At 38.4% G+C, this 20,040-nt stretch overlaps 3 protein-coding genes across 5 annotated transcripts; 2 read left to right on the top strand and 1 right to left on the bottom strand.

Annotated features, from left to right (window-relative positions):
* Positions 1–1,490: 1,490 nt before the first annotated feature.
* Positions 1,491–6,042, top strand: tlr21 (toll-like receptor 21). Its single transcript, XM_041793671.1, has 2 exons — positions 1,491–1,586; positions 2,966–6,042. Exon 2 carries the CDS (start codon positions 3,047–3,049, stop codon positions 6,017–6,019), a length of 2,973 nt encoding a protein of 990 aa, XP_041649605.1. The 5' UTR covers positions 1,491–1,586; positions 2,966–3,046; the 3' UTR covers positions 6,020–6,042.
* Positions 6,043–6,193: 151 nt separating this feature from the next.
* si:dkey-250k15.4 lies at positions 6,194–12,937 on the bottom strand. The gene is made up of 4 exons (XM_041793675.1): positions 12,859–12,937; positions 8,152–9,352; positions 7,395–7,525; positions 6,194–7,273 (listed from the first exon to the last, which is right to left on the bottom strand). Exons 2-4 carry the CDS (start codon positions 9,338–9,340, stop codon positions 6,659–6,661), a joined length of 1,935 nt encoding a protein of 644 aa, XP_041649609.1. The 5' UTR covers positions 9,341–9,352; positions 12,859–12,937; the 3' UTR covers positions 6,194–6,658.
* Positions 12,655–17,677, top strand: pafah1b3. 3 transcript variants are annotated; one of them, XM_041793710.1, is made up of 6 exons: positions 12,655–12,732; positions 13,525–13,623; positions 14,163–14,252; positions 14,385–14,501; positions 14,669–14,791; positions 16,354–17,677. In XM_041793710.1, the coding sequence occupies exons 2-6, from the start codon at positions 13,543–13,545 to the stop codon at positions 16,612–16,614; spliced, it is 672 nt and encodes a 223-aa protein (XP_041649644.1). In that variant the 5' UTR covers positions 12,655–12,732; positions 13,525–13,542; the 3' UTR covers positions 16,615–17,677. The 3 variants fall into 3 exon arrangements, with proteins under 3 accessions (XP_041649644.1, XP_041649642.1, XP_041649643.1); XM_041793708.1 differs by lacking the exon at positions 12,655–12,732 and adding an exon at positions 12,873–13,006; XM_041793709.1 differs by lacking the exon at positions 12,655–12,732 and adding an exon at positions 13,204–13,384.
* The last annotated feature ends 2,363 nt before the right edge of the window (positions 17,678–20,040 follow it).

Below are 20,040 nucleotides of genomic sequence, written 5' to 3'. Positions count from 1 at the left end.
GTAGAAATATATACCCCTGGCCACTTTATTAGGTACTCCTTGCAGGTACTGGGTTGGACTCCCTTTTGCCTTCAGAACTGCCTTTATTTTTTGTGCTATAGTTTCAACAAGCTACCGGAAACATTCCAGAGATTTTGTTCCATACTGACGTGATTGCATCATGCAGTTGCTGCAGATTTGTCGGCCGTGTATCCATGATGTGAATCTCTCGTTCCACCACATCCCAAAGGTGCTTTATTGGATTGAGATCTGGTAACTGTGGAGGCCATTGGAATACAGTGAACTCATTGTCATGTTCAAGAAACCAGCTTGAGATGATTTGAGCTTTGTGACATGGTGAAATAACCTGCTGGAAGTAGCCATCAGAAGATGGATACACTGTGGCCATAAAGAGAGGGACATGGTCAGCAACAATACTCAAGAAGGCTGTGGCATTTAAACAATGATCATTTGGTGCCCAAGGGGCCCAAAGTGTGTCAAGAAAATATCTCCTATACCATTACCAGCCTTAACCGTTGATACAAGGCAGGATGGATCCATGCTTTTATGTTGTTTACACCAAATTCTGACCCTACCGACTGAAATCGAGACTCATAAGCCCAGGCAGCGTTTTCCCAATCTTCTATTGTGCAATTTTGGTGAGCCCCTGCAAATTGCAGCCTGTTTCCGGTTCTTAGCTGACAGGAGTGGCACCCCGTGTGCCCCTGTGTCATCTGTTTCAAGGTTCGACATGTTGTGAGGTCAGAGGTATTCTGCATACCTTGGTTGTGACAAGTGATTATTTGAGTTACTGTTGCCTTTCTGTCATCTCCAACCAGTCTGCCCATTCTCCTCTGACATAAACAAGGCATTTTCATCCATAAAACTGCAGCTTAAGGGAGATTTTTCTTTTTTGGACCATTTTCTGTAAACCCTAGAGATGACTGCATGTGAAAATCCCAGTGGTTCAGCAGTTTCTGAAATACTCAGACCAGCCCATCTGGCACAACAACCACACAATGTTCAAAGTCACATAAATCCCCTTTCTTCCCCATTTTGATGTTCGGTTTGAACTTCAGCAAGCTGTATTGACAGCATCCACATCCCTAAATGCACTGAAATGCTACCATATGATTGTCTGGTTAGCTATTTGTGTTAACAAGCAATTGAACGGGTGTGCCTAATAAAAGTGGCTGTAGAGTGTATGTTTCCTCACTCATAAATATCAGGCTACTTATACATGGATAGTTCAAGGTTATAAGAAAACAAACTAAAATTTCTGCTAATTTTTAAAAGCACTGCATCACATTTTTATATGGATCCGAGTTGAGTGGTGAGATACGTTTATTTTTAGAAATTACTCTAAAATGTGGATGCGATATTCACTTTTATACAAAAAATAAAGAGTATTTCATGTATGTTAAATAATAAAATAAACCAATGGACCTTTCACATTATGACTGTTTTTTACATGCTGTAAGCTGCGACTACCCATGAAAGCAAATGAACAGCTGCACCCATCTTCCTCTTTCTGACTTGGTGTGTTCATAAGATGTCCACACTGAAACAGGCTCTCTAATGAGGCATAATCAGCGACATCTAAACAGGTAAGGCTGTGGTTGTAATGTTATACTTCTGAATTACATCAACCAAAGTAAAATATTGAGTGGTTAAGACAGGATTTTTTTCAGATTTGGGTGTTAAAGTTTGTGTGAAAGATATCAAGAGTTACTTCCTACAGGAAATCAGTGTTCGCATGAGATCTTCGTCCTGGATGACAGCCAGGTTTTTGAAAAATAACAGCTCATTTAAAACAATGTGAAACTGATTTTTTTCAAAGATTCTTTATGACGGATAGTGTGCAAGGATTAATTGATCAGTCTGTTGTCTCTGCTAATGATGCTTTTTTTGGTCAAAAATGAAATGTTAATGTGGTCAAATTTGGGCTATTCTTGCTGACCTTTCTAGTGGTAAAATTGGAAGTTTAAACACAAGCAGCTATTGATTGAAACAAAGGATATGTAATTGTAAGAACAGAAGGGCAGAGCAAAAAGGGAAATGTCACAAGAGGAAACCAGTTATCCTTTTTAAACTCGAACTATTTGGTCATATGGCCCATTTATATTCTGGGATTTGATTTCAGTGTAATAGCTACATCACATTGTACATCAGACTTTTTAAATTTGGCATGTTTCTCAGATAGGACTGCGAAATTAAATGTAATTCAGTCACTGAAATACATAGTTAAAGCTATACGTAGTTGGTTGATGACACTTAAAACTTTTTGCTTAGATTTACCACAGTGGATTTAAGGAAAAGACATTTTACTAAAGGGTAGACTTCCAGCTTTTATTTAAGAGGCTTCACAAAAGTATGGCACTCAGGAAACACAGCCTTTACCAGGAGCTCAAAAGTATTTGGACATAATAACATTGTAAGAAATTATAACTACAGCTTTAATAATTGGATGGTAATTCTTTACTGCCTGGAGTCTGGATTCCAGGGACACCACTGAATTCTGAGTTTAATTTGTGCAGGTGCTTTTCCAGGCCTTCACTGCAGCTGCCCCCAGTTACTGCGTGTTTGGGGGTCTCTCTGCCTTATGTTATGTCAGCATAGATGAAAAGTGTGCACTCTTGGGTTGAGATGAGGTGATTTACTCAGTCAATATTCAATTATCCCATAGGGAACTATACTGGAAAGGACACTTACAATTTATTTGGTTCCTGCATATCTACTCTCCCTGTGCCCTGTAGCTTGGTTAACTTCAAATTGAGTTTTTTTGTAAATTCAAACTGCCATTTATATTTAGCTTTTCTTGGACTTTCAATGGTATAGAAAGAGGAATTGTATGTGTACGATAAAAAGGGACATCTAGCTTAAGAAGCACTTTGGTTTAAAGCTTGTTCTGCTTATAAATAAGGAAGCCTGCATGAAACTTTCACTTTAAGCATGTGATCTGTTATGTCCTGTTCTCTGTCCACAGATTGCTGATCCACCTTTGAATTGAGGAATAAAGCAGTCTGGTCAGACATTTTCCAGACCAAACCAGTGGGGGCACTCGTGAATGTTATTTAAAGGCCCACCTCTTCTACTCAAAAACATGGAGAGGCTAATACCTCTTCTGTTGTCTACCGTGGTTTTTCTTGCTGCTGTTGAACCCATCAGTTTTAGAAACTGCATCAAAGATCCGAACTCAAATGAAACTTTTAAATGCATCCATCGAAACAACATGAGCATCTCAGCCTACGTTGACGACCTGCCAAAATCGACCATCAACCTCATCATCAATAATACTACGCTGAGGAACATTCCCAAAAGCAGCTTTGTTCATCTGCCAAACCTTCGGGAACTCAGACTGGATAACAACAACTTGAGCAATATAGATCCTTTTTCTTTCCAAAACTTGCATCGTCTTCGATCCCTCAATTTGTCTACAAACAAAATATTAGTGCTCCGCCCTCATCTTTTTCATGACCTACACAACCTAACCTTTCTCTCACTGGCAAATAATAGATTAAAGCAGCTTCCAGAGGGTATTTTCTCCAGTCTTTACAACCTGGCAATTTTAATCATGAGGCAAAATTTTTTGACAAATTTCTCCACCATTGCAAAGTCTGTATCAAACCTAACACGTCTGACATCGTTAGATCTTTGTTTCAACAGGTTCACCTCCCTAAGCCACGCAAATGCTTCCCTGCCCAAATCCCTCACTAGGCTATATTTATGTCGAAATAATCTGTCGACATTAGGATGCAAACAGTCATTCCTTAGCGTCATCAAGCTGTTGGATTTGTCCTACAACCCTGAGCTTTCTACAGTGGCTTTTCATGGAATTGATTTAAGCCATATAAACTATCTGCGGTTGCGTTCAACACAGGTCAAGGTAGTGGAGTTTTTGAAAACCAGCAGTGTAAACCCCAGTCACGTTGATTTCTCCGGCACTGGTCTGAAAAATGATACCTTGCTGGTGGAGCTCTGCAAATTTTTAAAGCAAAAGGTTAAATGGGTTAAGAATATGACCCTGAGTAGTAATGAGATTGTGAAACTAACAAAAAACACTCTTCGTGATTGCCCAAATATCCGCCTGGCATTAGATCTATCACTTAATAAGCTGAAAAACACAGATTGTCTTAACTTTCTCAACAGAAAGTCACATTTAAAAGTGTTCACTGCAGAGTTTAACTATTTAACTTACCTTCCAACCTGTAAGGTACAAAACATGAATTATTTCTCAAGTGTGGAAGAGATTAGCTACCGTTACAACCGCATCTTGTTAGTCAACTCTCATGCTTTCGCTAATACACCAAATCTAAAGACATTAAAACTTAACATAAACAAAATTGCTTATCTCAATGTCACGGCTTTTAAAGGGCTGCAAAGCCTTGAGACTCTTCGCTTGGACAATAATCTCTTAACTGAATTGTTCAAAGGCACATTTGAGGACCAGGTCAACCTAAAAACCCTCAACCTACGCAACAATCGTATTGCTGCCATTTTTGATGAGACCTTCCACAGTCTTAAGAATCTGACTATACTAGACCTGGGAGGTAATAAGATCACACATTTTACATCATCTGGTCTTGATGGACTGTGGAGTCTGTCCAAATTCTACCTAGATGGAAACAACCTTAAAAAAATTGATGCATCCCTCTATCACGCTTTTCAAGACACACTAACAGTGCTGGATTTACAAAGTAATCAGATTCACTTCATCAAAGAACAAACTTTTTCACCATTTAAGAATCTCAGTAAACTCCTTGATCTGAAACTAGATGGGCAGCGGCCACATGGCCTCGGTGTTATGCAAAGAAAATTCTTCCATGGTCTAAGCTCACTGCAATCTCTGTATCTCACCGACAATAAAATCTATCAGCTGTCTTCTGACGTTTTTGATGATCTGAGAAGCTTAAAGTTTTTAACATTGGATAATTGCTGTGTCGGGGTGATGCAACTACAGCCAGGAGTCTTTAAAAATCAAAAAAATTTAACCAAATTGATCATAGAAAGCATGGTCATTCAGAACTTCTCCAGAGAGGTTTTTGGGCAGTTAACACAGTTGGAAATCCTGCAGCTCAACCGCAATGGGATGCATAGCATTCCTGTTGATGCACTAGAAAGTATCCCTAAACTCAAGTATCTTGACATAAGAAGCATTCCCTTAACCTGTACCTGCACCAACAGCTTGTTGCAAAACTGGACTGTGAATAACCCAAGAGTCCAGGTTGTTTATCTCTACAATCTGCCCTGTCAACACGATCCAAAACACTTCTTCTACAACTTTGATACCAAAGTTTGTTACATAGATCTAGGAGAGTACCTGTTTTTAAGCACAGCTGTAGTGATCTTTCTTTTCACATTTACTCCATTACTTTATGTCAAACTTTACTGGAAAATGAAGTACAGCTACTATGTGTTCCGGTCCTGGTTTAGTGAGCAGTGGCACAGAATCAGAGACGAGGAGGAAAACTGCAAATATGATGCATTTATTTCCTACAATTCTTCCGATGAACAGTGGGTCATGGACCAGTTGTTGCCAAACCTCGAGGGAAATGGATCATCTTTTAGACTTTGCCTACATCACAGGGACTTTGAGCCTGGCCGGTACATTGTGGACAACATTGTCACTGCTGTATACAGTAGCCGCAAGACTATTTGTGTGGTGAGCAGGAACTTCCTCAGCAGTGAATGGTGCTCTCTGGAAATTCAACTGGCCAGCTACCGACTCTTTGATGAACATTGGGATGTTCTCCTGCTCGTGTTTCTGGAGCCAATCTCTGAGAGGCAGCTGTCCTCTTATCACCGCATGAGGAAAGTCATGCTGAAAAAGACCTATCTGCAGTGGCCCAGCTCAAACTGCACTGATCCCATACAGGCTCAAGAGCTGTTTTGGAATCAGCTTCGTAGGGCGATGAGAACGGGAAGCAGAGTGGAAATGGAAGAAAGTGACAAAAGAAAAGGGTGTGCAACTTTTGAAAGAGAAAGAACTGAAGATTTTGGGACTAACATGCCAGATGAAAACCTTTATTTGGTACCCTGAGAATATCTTATGATTCAGTCTGTGATTTTTTTTGACAAACTTCTAAGTGTAGTCCATGAAATAACCAGAGAGGGTCTAGTGGAGAGACAAAAACATGTAGATGTGTAGTGTTCTGGAATATTACATGAATCATTACATACTTAGACTCAAATTGATCAGAAATTATGTTTAGTGTTTTTTTTTTTGTTTATACTTTACTATACAATGCATGTTTGAATTGCACTGTTGTACTAATATATTCTTCTACGTTCGAATGAAGTCTGCATACACAAAAGAATATCAAATAGCTTTCAAAATAGCACAGTCTTGACTAAAAATCTCACTGTGAATAAGCTCCATCATGGCATCCGTGTCAATGAACAAGTGACATTTACAGTTTTGCATATTAAAAAAAGGCTACAATGATGTAAACCAAACATAATTGTGCTTTTCTTAATCTTGCCATAAATGTAAACAAAGAGTAAAAATGGTTTAAAGCTTCAAAAGACATATTCTGCCACTACTTTGACTTCTTTGTGTAAAATTAAAGCACTCAAAATATCTGTGCTGACTATGAGTCTGGATGGTATAAACTAAGAGAGCATTGTTTTTCTTTGACAAAATGTCCACAAATGCATCCATGCAGAGCTTCCTCATGCATTAGTAGAGTCTCATAGGAGGAAAGGACCAGTGCTCAGGGCTCAGGCGAGTAGAAAGGGAAGGTGCTGACTCTTTTTCCAACATGTGAGATGGGGGGTAATGAATCATGTCAGTGTGGTGAGCCCTGAGAGGAGGGTGAATTGAAGGTTGACTGAAAGGCTGGAAGCTATGGCTTCGCTCAGGACTGAGCATTTGGGATGAGAGGGAGGGAGGTAAAGAGTATCTTTCGGTATCAAATAGGTCTTGCTTTTGGGGAAAATTAATTGGCTCTGTGGAACGTCTTTCTAGCAGCTGTGTTTGGTAGGATAAGAACTTGGGGGTTCTGCTGATACTGTTTTGAGGTCCATCCGGAGCCCTTGTTTGGCTCAAGAAGCCGTTTTCAAAGAAATCAAACATTAAAGAATCTTTGTCGTCTGGTCTGCTGGAACGTCCTCCCCAGAGGGGAGAGGGTGGGTATTTTTCTCCCCAACATGAGGTAGGAGAGGGAGCAAATAAATGATCCCTGATTCCAGAGCACCTAAAGTCCATGCCAAACTCAGGAGAGCAGGGAGGTCTGAGGTTATCATCCAAAAGAAGAGCAGAAGTCTCCTCAGGCCCTCTGAACCACTCAGATGTCTACATAAAAACAGATTATTTTATACTATTATAAAATCGACTTATCTGGTGATAACAATGGGAAAGAAAGTAACTGAGCTGTATTTGAGGAAACTGTGGCAAGGTAAATTTCAGGCCTTACCTTTCTCATGTTTTGGACCATCTGCGGACTGGATTTCAAGTTAAAATGCACACTTCCCTTTGTGGTGAGAGATCTGGTTTTCCGGGTGTCAAAAAATGGCTTACTGGCATCAAAGACTGTTGAGAATGAATCTGAAAAAGAGCCCCAAAATGAAGTCAGCACTCTAACTGTAATGTGTACGATGATAACCAGAGTTGTATGTTTAAAACAGGTTTTATACCGTGTGAGCAAATGCTAATTTTGTCAACTAAAACTATGAATAAAAATGTTAAATGCCTTGTTTTCATGATGATAAGACTAAGACTAGCTAAAAATAGATATTTGATGACAAAAACTCAGGCAAAAATTAAGGGTAACACTTTATTTAGGGGTGCATAAGACTGACATAACACTGCCATAATCATGGCACGACAGCTTTCATTCACATGAAGGAGACAGAACATTTATGAGTGTTGACAATTAAGTGTCATTAAGTCAGTAATGCCACTTTTAATGCAAAGTTGTTATTGTTTGATCCATTTTTGCTTCTTTGTACAGTAAGGTAAGGCTGTAGCCAGCTGTCTTAGCCTAGCACAAAGACTGGAAACAATAGAGGAAAGTGGGGTAGGATCCAGATCCAGTGCAGGGTAGACTAACACTTCCACTCTTGATTTGTAATGTCCAGTGGTGTAGTGGTGTGTGTAGAAGTGGATATGCTCTTCATTTACTGCATTAAAGGTGACATAATCCCAGAAACGTCCAATTATTTAATGCCTACCTGTTTGCTGGAGCTCATCTTCTTCTATCATAGTCAGCTCTTGCTCCTTGTCTTTCTTGGAATGATCAGATCCAAAGCTGTGGCATTGCTGCAGTCTGAAGAGGTTCTCCTGAAGCCGGGATCCATGCCTCTTCTTCAGAGCCTTTAGCAGCACCTCCCTGCTCTCTGCCACCAGGTTTCTCCTCCTCAAAAGTGGAAACTGCAGACATCCACACAAACTTGTCACCACAGCAGAGACAGACTCAGTCAAAGAGCTGGAATCTGGTCTGTGTTGAGAGTCAGAGCTGTGTGCAGCATGGGGGCTGGAGAGCTGAGGTGGAGTTTGGCTGACACCATGGGATTGTATTTGGTGGATAGGTGACTCCTGGTTCTTTGGGGTGTTCTCTGGAGAAAAAAACATGGTTCCCTCTACCTTCTTTAATTTCATCACATTATCTCTGCTATCAATGGGGGTTAGCTGTGGCTCACTGCCCTTTTCTTTTGTGACAGGGTTGGTCTTTGGTCCTTGTGTAACATCAGCCTCCTGACTGATACGCTTTTCTTTTTCCTGACAATTATCATAGGCCTTTGGAGAAAAGTCTGCTTCCCTGTCTATTGTCACAACCTCCTCAGGCTCAGCACCCACCATATTATCACAGGAGAATGGAAAGGGATTGCGAGATACTGAAGATGGATGTGAAGTAGAATTGTTATTTTCTCGCACTCCACTGTTCTCCACATTCATCTGCCTACTCAACAGGCGTTCAATGTCGATAGATTTTACCTCATGGTTAAACAGCCCATGGTGTCCTATGAGGCGACTTTCTGTGATGATACTGGGCTCCTGTGCAGCTGGAACAACATTTGGGAAAGGTGCATCTTGCCTACAGGAACAATTACAGCTACTATGACAGCAGCGATCATATACATATGTAATGTCTCTACTGCTTTGCCGATGACAGTGATGGTGATGTGACTTTAACCTTGAGGCTTCTTTACCACCACTCCTCATCTGGCTCCTCTCCTTGCGACTCTTAAAGCGCTTTATTCTGTGTTGCCCATCAGTCTTACTGTTTCGGTTTGAACATTTGGAGCCTGCAGCTGATCTGTTCACTGAGCAACAGTTTTTATCTGTTGTTTTTAACGGCTTGTTGAAAACGTTTAAGAATCTACCTTTGTCTGGTAGAGACCGGCCACACATGTGGCTCATGCTGCACCAATTCTGTGGAAAGGGAAAAGAACTGCTGTTAGTAGTGCAAGAAAGAGATAAGCAATGGTGTAAAGCTCTACAGGATGATACTTCACCACAATGAGGTCTAATATTTGATTAGATCATTAAAAACTATGTATGCTTCAATGACAGTCATTGGCTGACACCATATATCAGTTCATGACATGTTAGACACTGTGAATTAATGCAGGAATATGAACAAAATTAAATTTAATCAAATGGTTTTGAGAGTAACAAACTACTCCAAACTACTTTATTTATTGCTTTCCCTTAGTTGTATAAAAGCAAGCTCCATAAAAGGCCTTGAGCATGCTTGGCCATTTGTACTCTGTTCTCAATGTCAAAATAACTTGACTTTACAGATTATAATAAAACACAACTATTGTGCATGCATAATTTTAGAGGAACTTAAGACTTCACTAGGTCTATATAATTCCCAGTTGGCATAAATGTAAAAAAGAGTTATAAAAGCCAACATTTAAACCCAGCAGATCATTTTTCTTCAGCATTTAAGACACAGGGTTTTGACACTTTGTACCCTGAAACAAATTAATTAGTGAATAGAAAACTTACTCTCTCTTCTTTTTTTCATAATTTCATGACATTTTAAAATAAAATGGGTCAGCAAAGAAAAGCAGAAGTTTAGTCACCACATCTGAAACTGCCAGTTAGAAAGTCTGACCCTCTTTCTTTGGAGAATAAATGCTGTATAAACTATTAAGTGATGGGAGATATATTCATTATGAAAACTGCATAACACTATAAAACATCTATGGATTAACAGAGGAAAAGCAGATGAAATGTTAATATTAAATATCTTTCTTTGGCGCCCTTTGTGGACAGAATTAACCCACTATCACTTTTAGAAGTATGACATAATGAAGGCAACTGCACCACCTGTTGTTCCAGAAAATTGACTGCAGTGATTGCAAAATGAATGAAGTTTTTTCATTTTTACAAATTGAGCTTTTGTATAATATTGCAAAGTTCTGATTCTATCCCAAAAACCTAGAAAATGTATTTTTTGCAAACATGCAATGGCCTCTCCCACAACTTGCACTCCATCCTCCATCTGACTGCATAAAAATGGCAGCAGCTACGATCCATCCTTGTAGCCAGTGAAGTTTATGGTTAAAAAATGCATGATTTATTTTGAATTAACGAGAAAACATGTTTCAAATAGCTAAGGTTAAGCTTACAAAGAGTCTTCAGTATTAGTTTATCAACTAGACATCATTATCGAAACAAAACAATAAAATGGTATTATGCATCACACTTTTCATCAACTAGTCCAGCCTCAGATTAAAAAAAGTCTTCAAGTTTTAAATGATTAATTTATTACTTTAAGACTGAAATGTTACTTCCTCATGATTAAGCCTAAAGACACTAACTGCTTTTGTTTTTGTACAGTCTTTTGTACAGAGTAGGAAAGTAAATAATTACATTTACTCGAATTACTGTAATTGAGTAGTGTTTCTGGGGTACTTGTACTTTTTTGAGTACATTTTGAAATCACTACTTTAACTTCTACTGAAGTAAGTTTTAACCAGAGTTACTGTACTTTTACTTGAGTACAATAAACCTGTAATTTTCCACCTCTGTTGACTACACAGTAGCACACAGCAACAGCATGAGTCCATATCACATCCCTAAACAGCTGTTGTATTTCACTTGATTTTAAAGATGTGACTTTACCTGAACTACCTAGTTGGAGATCGATATTATCATTTGCTCATGTCAATAAGGAAAGTTCATCTTTTAGAGTACAACTCTTCTGGAGCTATTAGGGCAGTATGATTTGGAAGAAATTATCTATTTTACAGGCACCAGACCCCCAGCCCATATATATATCTACACTGCAATTACAATTAAACGAACTGTTATTTCCTGCAAGCCAGACCTATATGGTAGGATGAAATCAAATAATGTAATAATGTAATGTAATAACATAAAGGGCATATGTTTTTGCTCAACTTCAATCCCGTTAGCAAACTGATTTGTTTTATCTTAAAGCCTTGTAAGTGATTGGGCTGAACAGGTAATTGAAATTTGGATTCAATCACAATGTGTCCACGTTAATTTTCAAAACACAGAAGGTGTAATATTTCTTTGACATAACATGTGTCAAAATACCTACATTTTTATGCAGCAGAGATGTTATGCTCTACACACAACAAACATTCAAGTGTCGATTTTTTATAACTCTTTAAAAAAATTAAGCATTAGTTTAATCTACCAAACATGGTGTGTGTTGTAATGTATAAGGACGTCTTGTTTGCCTGGTAAGAAATAAATAAGACGAGGAATCTAAATAATAAACCCAGACTGAATCACAATCACTATATTGAGGAAAATAATTACAGCTAGATTATCTTCCCAAACTGTTCAGCCTTAGTGAGCAATCATCATGACAGCATAGCAAAACTCTGCCAAACAAGTGTGCTGTAAACATCAAAACAAACAAGTAACAAGTAGGGTGACTCATATTACTCAATTCTGTTTGAACTGTTGCATTGAGGGGAGTAAGAATTTTCATGTCATTCTCATTCTTAATAAGAAAAACATATGCAAAATTGAGGAGAGTAGATTGTTTTTGCAAACTATTTGAAAGTGATTTGAAATTTGCAGTAGTAAATATTGTGAATTAATCTCCTTTTTTTATTAACTGTTGGGCCCCAGTAATTACTGAGCATTAAAAGTAATCTTTAAATGAAATACTTTTTACTTGTACTTGAGTAATTTATAGATTCTATACTTGAACTTTTATTTGTGTAATTTTTAACCAGAGTTTATGTACTTTTTCTTGTGTATAACAGTCCTGTAATTGTTCAATTTCTGTATTTAAACATACATATTGACACTTGAATGACTGCATGCTTGCAATGTGTAGAGCATAACATCTGTGCTGCAAAAAGAGGAAAAAATAATTAAACTGGTATTTTGACACTCATTTTAGGTTAAAGAAATATTGCACCTTCTGAAATTTGAAAATTGCAGTGGGTCATATTTTGATTAAGTCTAAATAAACTGTCAAGCCCCTTTATTTATTCAGTGTTAAAAGTAAATGTTAAATGAAATACTTTTTACTTTTTACTTGAGTAAATTTATAGACCCGTACGTTCAACATATTCAAGTAATTTTTAGCCAGAGTACCTGTACTTTTATCTGAGTACAGTAGTCCTCTGTCTTCCCATCTCTGTCTCAAATATAAATATTGCACAAAGAAACAATATCGCAACGTCACTTCCCCGGTAATGTTCACCTCCTTGGAGGAACTTGCTAGCTATTAGTCACCGAAGCTAGGCTGATAAACGGATGTTAAAAACGACGGCCAGCAGGTGAACTCACCTGTTTGGAGCTACATTAATCAGGTATGGCGCCTCAAAAACGTGGTAACAACTCATCACTTTAGACACATTTCGTGCTATAAGAGTGGCAACTCTCACAAGTAATATTTTATACAAACTTTAAATCATTGCTTTCGTAACACCACTTACCGAAATTAACCCTAAAGCCTTGTAGTCGTTTCTTGCCGCCGATAAATCTGTCGTTGCTCAGCAACATGCCGCAGACGTGTTCCTCTACGCAGCAGCGACTCTCACGAACGCCACCGCGGAGGGCGAAACCATTTTCTCTGAAGAGGAGGTGAAACGCTTTCATTTGTGCTATCCATATTCACTTTGACTACTGTCCTTAAGTAATTTATCCACATATACGTATTTAAGTTTTAAGGTTAAATATACAGTGAAGCTGAAATGCTTGATGAGAGCAAAATACATGAAAACATATACTCTGTAGTCAGTGGCCAACGATGGTACTTGCAACCAACGTTGGAGTGAACATTCACTTCCTGAAACTGTTGGGAGATGACGATTTTTAGATTTTTTCGATAGCCTGTGTTTTGTTACATGTATAAATGTAATATTTGAAGCTCTGCCTTATCTTTTTGCAAACAACATCGCATAATTGCAGGATAATAATCTTCGTTGCTTGTTTGACTACAGAAGTTAAACTTAAGCTATTGTGAGTTTTAGACAGCAGGCTAGCTACTGTGGCTAACTGTTCCAGCCTCTTAAGATTTAGCTAGCAGGTAGAGCTTTAGGGTTCTGATTAATCGGTTCGTTTCCCATTCACAAATCTTTATACACAACTTGCTATCCTAGCACCACTAGAGCCAAGTCATGAGTGCAGAAGACTGTAACCCCGCCGCCACACCCACTCCTTGTGAAGACACCCAGGGAGATGGACGATGGATGTCTCTGGTGTGTGAAAAACATTATTATTGGAAGTTTTCTCTTTGCTGTTCCCATAGCTTCAGCATGGCTATAGCCATGTGTTGCCAGGGCTTCCAAATCAGCATGCCAATGTTAAGCTTTATTATATAACTATTAGCTGAAGTCTGACATTATGTACTGCATTATTCTGATTTGTTAAAAGCAGAAGTTAAAAGATACCTTTAATTCACTGGTATTTGTCTTTATGAGCCACACATGTATGGACAAGGCAAATTAAAAGTAAGGTAGATACACTAGCAGTTTTTAAGTTTTTTTCTCCCACAAGGTTTCAGTAAGAATGTGCACTGGTGTTAGATAAATTGGAGGAAAAATATTCTATCAAATGTAATTAGGCCCCTTTTTGTTTGAAAGCATGCTTCCTGCACTTTATATTTGTCATTTGGTTTCAAGGATATCTATTTTTTTTTGCCATATTCGGCTGATAAGCCTTGTGGCTAGATAAGGTCTATGATTTTGTATTTGCTATCAAGAAACATAAAAATCTGTCTTCATATTTCTCTTTGTAGCACAACCGCTTTGTGTCTGACAGCAAGGACAAAGAACCCGAAGTCCTGTTTGTTGGAGACTCTCTCATTCAGCTCATGCACCAGTTTGGGGTAAAAAATAGATGGCATACTTTCCTGTGGATGGTTATGCATTCAGTGTCTGGAAAGCCTGTCTTTTTACTTGTATTTATGTGAAAGTGGAAGTTCAGATTGACTTTTTTTGTTGTTCTGGTTTGCCTGCAGATATGGCGACAGTTGTTCTCTCCCCTCCATGCCCTCAATTTTGGGGTGGGTGGTGATGCAACACAACATGTGCTATGGAGACTGAGCAACGGTGAACTGGATAATATCAGCCCAAAGGTCCAATACACTGTTAAAAATAGAGAACATTACCATGCTTGTTCTGTCGAACAGTAGAGCCATTGTGCTTAACTTTCTGCTTTAATCAAAATTCCAGGTATACTGCCTCTTAACTATCAATGACATGAGTTCAATCATACATTTTTCTCTGTTTTGTTGTGCTGTAGGTTGTAGTGCTTTGGGTAGGCACAAACAATCATGGTCACACTCCTGAACAAATCTGTGGAGGTATTATGGCTATTGTCCAAGTCATCAAGAACAAGCTCCCTCATGCCCAGACTCTTGTGCTGGTAGGTTTTTTCCCCAGTGCATTGCTTGAATGGGGTTTTTATCTGCTTATCTGTTAAATGACAAATAAGTACAAACAATAACCAAACTGTGAAGTGTTATTGCCCCTTTGGTTTAGGTTCAGCTTGTGAGATTAGGTAAACAAGAGACTTTCGATGTATTGCATAAGTTGAGCAATAGCACGATTAAGTTACTACTAAAGATTGGCTTTGGATTGTGTGAGATGTACTTCTTCTCCACGTTTTTTTTAAAGCGAAATGTGATGGAACTAAATCAGAATTATAGTTTGCAGCTGCATGTTTTATCTAAGTTTAAAGTAAAAAAAAAAAAAAGGCCTGCACGCTCAGTCAGTCCCCCCCCCCCCCAAAAAAAAAAAAAAATCCAAAATTTGTAATTTGGTAATTTTTTGTAGCAGTATGTAAATGTGCAGGCCTATCTTTTTTTCCTTTCTTTTCCTTCCTGTTTTTGAATTTTCCTGAACCTGCTAGCCAAGGCCGCCCATAAGGGGGTATAAAAGGGAGAGCTTTGTGGGGCCCGGCCAAACTGGGGGCCCATGAAGTTCTATTATTTACCTTTAATAGTAACCACTCTTATCAAAGCAACAAAAATTTTGATTTATTTGTGCCATAGTATATAGCCTTCTTAAGAATGTAGAACCATTTTTATTAAAATAGAATCAAAATGGGTTAAAATTGGCAAAGTGGTGATCTGGATCACTCCCAAACTCTAATCAGTTCTTCCTTATGCCATTTCTGCAATTTCCTGAAAATTTCATCAAAATCCGTCCACAACTTTATGAGTTATGTTGCTAACAAACAAACTAACTAACTAATAAACCAACCCTGCTGATCACATAACCTCCTTGGCAGAGGTAATAAATGGGTTAAACATGGCAACAAAGGATTGACAAAGGCAGTAAAAGGAGAAATATGCTAAAATTGGTCAAAAGTGTCAAAAACAGGCAGAAAGAGTGGTGAAAATGGGTTACAAATGGAAAATATGGGTTTAAAGTGGCAAAATGGCCATAACAAATATTGAAATGCAATTAGAATTGGAAAAAATGGCAAAGGGAGTGGTGTAAAGGGGTTAGTAGTGGCAAAAATGGGGCAACAGGCAACAATAAATGGAGAGTGGTAAATATAGGCAGAAAAAGTGTTGGGTAGGATTCAAAAGTGGCAAAAATAGCTTAAAGTGGCAGAAATTGGTGGTAAAGGTGGTGAAATGGGAATAAAATGTGGCAAAAATGGGTGTTAAGGTGCAAAAATTAGTGGAAAAGGAGTTAGTATGGTATTTCAAAGGTAGCAAAAATGGGTTAAAAGTGGGCGCTTTTGTGTTTAAAGTGGCAACAGTGGGTGAAAAAAGTGATGAAAAGGGGTTAAGGGCAGTAGGCAGGCCCGCTGCTAGGAATGCATGTAACCACCCTTTATTTGGGTTGTGAGTGACATGGGCTAATGCCATATTGCATGTTCCTTTAACCCTGGAAATTGTCTATTTTTATAGTGACCGTTTTTATCATGTTTAGAATGGCACTGTTTTCCCTCCTAATCACTGCATCTCATTTCAGAGTATTCTGCCCAGGGGCAAAATGCCAAACCCTTTGCGAGAGCGAAATGCCAAGGTGAACAAGCTGGTCCATGAAGCTGTGTCATCCCTTCCCCATGCTTCATTCCTCAATGTGGACCCAGGTTTTGTCCACTCTGATGGTAACATCTCCCATCAGGACATGTATGATTACCTTCACCTGACCCCTCAGGGCTATCAGGCTGTGTGCGAACCCTTGCACGCCCATCTTACATCAATGCTAGATAAGCCTGCAGAGAACTGAGCCACCAGGTTACAATCTTGCACTACAGCAGTGGTCCTCATCCCTGGTCATATGAAGCATCACAATCAGCTTATTAAAGTTTTTAATGATGGATGGATCAGTTATTTCAGGTAGAGAACACTGTGCCTGTTATCCTCTCCTTGACCAGGGTTGGTGACCACTGTTTTAGATAATGGGACCATAAAAGTTGATATGTTTAATTTGCTGTGCTTTGGAGAGACAAAGTCTTCTTTTTCACCATATATTGGCTCTTAAAATTTTTCCATGTTTTTCATTTTCAGCCCCGTGTTACAAGTACTGAAAATGATTTGTGGTTGCACTTAACTAACTCCCACTTGAGATGCCCTGTGATTCTAAATAAAGCTTGCTTAAAGATGCAGCAACTTCTCCACAAATACAGATATGCAAAGTACTTCTTGCTGCATTTGATTGAATAGCTTTATTTATGATTCTACCAAACACTCAGATCCCAATTTATCTTGCATCTATGATAAATTGCACTATCCTCCCGGGGATTCAAGGATAGGAAAATGGTGTGTGACTTTGGCTCTTTAGTTGCCAGCAAAGAGTTTGAAATGCAAAAATTGCCCTTACCATGAAGTTGCTGTAATTTGTCTCTTTGATTTCTCCGTTTCACTTAATTGAGTTACATTTATCAGGTTAAAGCTTTGTTTACTTCTTTGTGGTGTCCGATGTCTTTTGTAGATGTTGATTTCAAAGACCAAATGTTGATTTGACTTTGCTGTATGTTATATCATTCCACCTTCTGCCCTATATTATTTTCCTAATTGCTTTGACTTTTGTAACAGCAGCAGAACTTGACAGGCTGTGTTTTGTTAAAAACAGATGTACATGGATAGGATGTGAAGTTGTGTTGATAAACCTAAGACTGCTTTTGCCTCAAGTTTATTCTCTGTATCAAAATGGCCCATCAGAGCATTGACAAAGGCTTTACTTCACACTAAAATGCTTCTTGCGTAAGGTTTGTGCTGCAGGACTTGAATTATACTCCAGGATGGCTGATTGTGCAAGTGATGGAAGAATGAATTAAATGTGAAAACAAGATGGTGTCTGTGTTCTTGATTGATTGATCAGATCTGTCTGATGATAAAACTAAGAGAGACATTTTCTCTGATGCGTAGACTAGCTTCCACTTACCGGCAGGGTCATTAGACGTACAAATAAAAAGAATTCATAAACAAGAGATCGGTTGGATGGTTAAGAGAAGATTTCGGACATGGTTGTGTGCATTTTTGAAACCTGAGGAGAGTGAACAAGTTCAGCTTTGCTTTTAATCTGCATCCAGCCTTAACATGAATGCAAGACTTTGGAATGGTTTGTTCCAGCTATGACAAAAAAACTACAAAACCTCATGCCTTCCTGCCCATTGTCTTTTGGAGAGGATTATTTGAACTTTGTCAGTAAGTTGTTGCACAATAGTTGTTGCTCAACAGGCTGATATCAATGCTCATGATTGTTATTGATTATAAGCATGAATAAAATCAATCTGCAGCCAGAAAAGTGTTGATTATACATATCTGTTCTACAGCAAGGCAACACACAAGCATATATGCCACTTTGATGCCAGTTTTTTGAAAACAGGTGCATACCTAAAAGAAAAGTTGATCTCAGGTTACTCCTAAAACCACAACACCCTGCAGGAATGTTCACCTGAGATGTAAAACCATGCACATTTGGCTCTAAAGAGGCTCTTTTCTGCAGATCAGTTATCATGAGGGTCCTTCACTTCATCATGACACACTAACCACCGTCTTTTATTTGGAAGCCAAGCAGCATATTTCCCATTATTCCCAACCCTCCACTGTTGAGGTGTAGGCTGGGCAAGCCATGCCTCATATAACTTCCAGCAGATGAATGTGTCAAGGCTATAATTTCAGAAAAGAACACCATCCTTTATAAGGCGCCACAACAACAAGCTTTTCATCCTTACAGGGACTGACGTTAATGCAGGTACAGGATTGCTTTGCCTAAGGTCACTTTATTTTACTTGCTCTGCTGGAACATGGGACCAAAGATGTTTTTGCTGTTGGTTCTTGGACTGTTTATGTTGACGGATCACAGCCAAGGTATTTAGATTTTATCAGGATGACAAGCTTTTTAATTAGATTCATATCTTGTGATTTTTTTCTGTGATTTTGTATTTTTTGTCTCAAATTTTCAAAGGTGTTCGAGAGGAAAATGAACAAAATGTGACTGCTGGCACATTCACTGATGGTATGCAAAATCAATTTTATAATACAAATTTTCCACGAGTGTTTATTAATTAATTTGATAGTTTAAGCACCTTTATCATTATTTATGTGTTATTAAAATGCTATTGTGTTGTAGCTTCTGTTGGGGAGCGCAAGGCAGCTGCAAATGCAAGCAACACCCAAAGATTGTGTAGATGCAAAGGTAAAAGCAGCACTGTCTGGATATACAGAAAATCTAAGATGCATTTAGTTTTCTTCTTGTGTTTTTTAAATGCAAATCTGGCTTTAGTATAACAGGAGCCTTTTTTTTCTTATTCAGCTCACCTAAAAACAGGAGAAGTGGCAGGGAATACACGCTGTCTTTGTCTGCACTTTGCAAAACGCAAGAAAAATTATGAAAAATGTAAGTATCATACAGTTTTCAAACTTAATAAAAAGAAAAAGAAAACATATGAATAAGTAAAACCATCCTAAAAAGTCATTCTCTGATGCTTATATCGATTCAAAGAAGCTTTAAAATGTTTTACAGAGAGTCTGGATTGCTAACTTATTATTTTTTGTCTTCTCTTGTTGCTCTACTTGTCTTGATTCTTCAAACCATTAGTGAAAAGGCTGTGCCGGAGGGAGAAGAATAAAGATCTGAGGAAGTGCAAGTGGTTTTTCAAGGTCTACAAGCACTTTGGTCCCAGTGTCCCCATGTGAACAACAATAAGAAACGCTCCGTCTACACATAAAAAATATATAGACTGCATGTGTAGGATAGTGATGCATGACCACTGTATTTCACTGCTTTGTTTTATTCTGGCTCTCAATATAACCAGGAACTCTTGCCTGCAACACTTCTTACGTGTGTTTTTAAAATTTGAAATAATTTTTTTAGTCTTCGTTTAAAATCAGAATAAGCTTTAAAAGATTTTATAGAAAGTCTTGATTGCCAATTCACTGTTAATTAAAAAAATGTTTTCGCATTGCTCTGCTTGTATTTTTTCAAACCACAATTTAAAAGGCTGTGCAAGAGGGAGAAGAATAAAAACCTGAGAAAGTTCACTTGGTTTTTCAAAATCCACAGGAACTTTGGTCCTAGTGTCCCCCTAAGAGACGTTCCATCTACAAACTAGAAAAGCACTGGGAGAGCGCAGACCTCCACCATTAGCCCTATCTCCCAATAGTAAAGAATACTTTTGAAAAATTTCCTGGATCCAGATGGTGATCC

Source organism: Cheilinus undulatus, linkage group 8 (genome assembly GCF_018320785.1).
Source record: "Cheilinus undulatus linkage group 8, ASM1832078v1, whole genome shotgun sequence".
Classification (NCBI taxonomy): Eukaryota; Metazoa; Chordata; class Actinopteri; order Labriformes; family Labridae; genus Cheilinus; species Cheilinus undulatus.
This window is presented reverse-complemented; position numbering and strand designations above follow the sequence as displayed.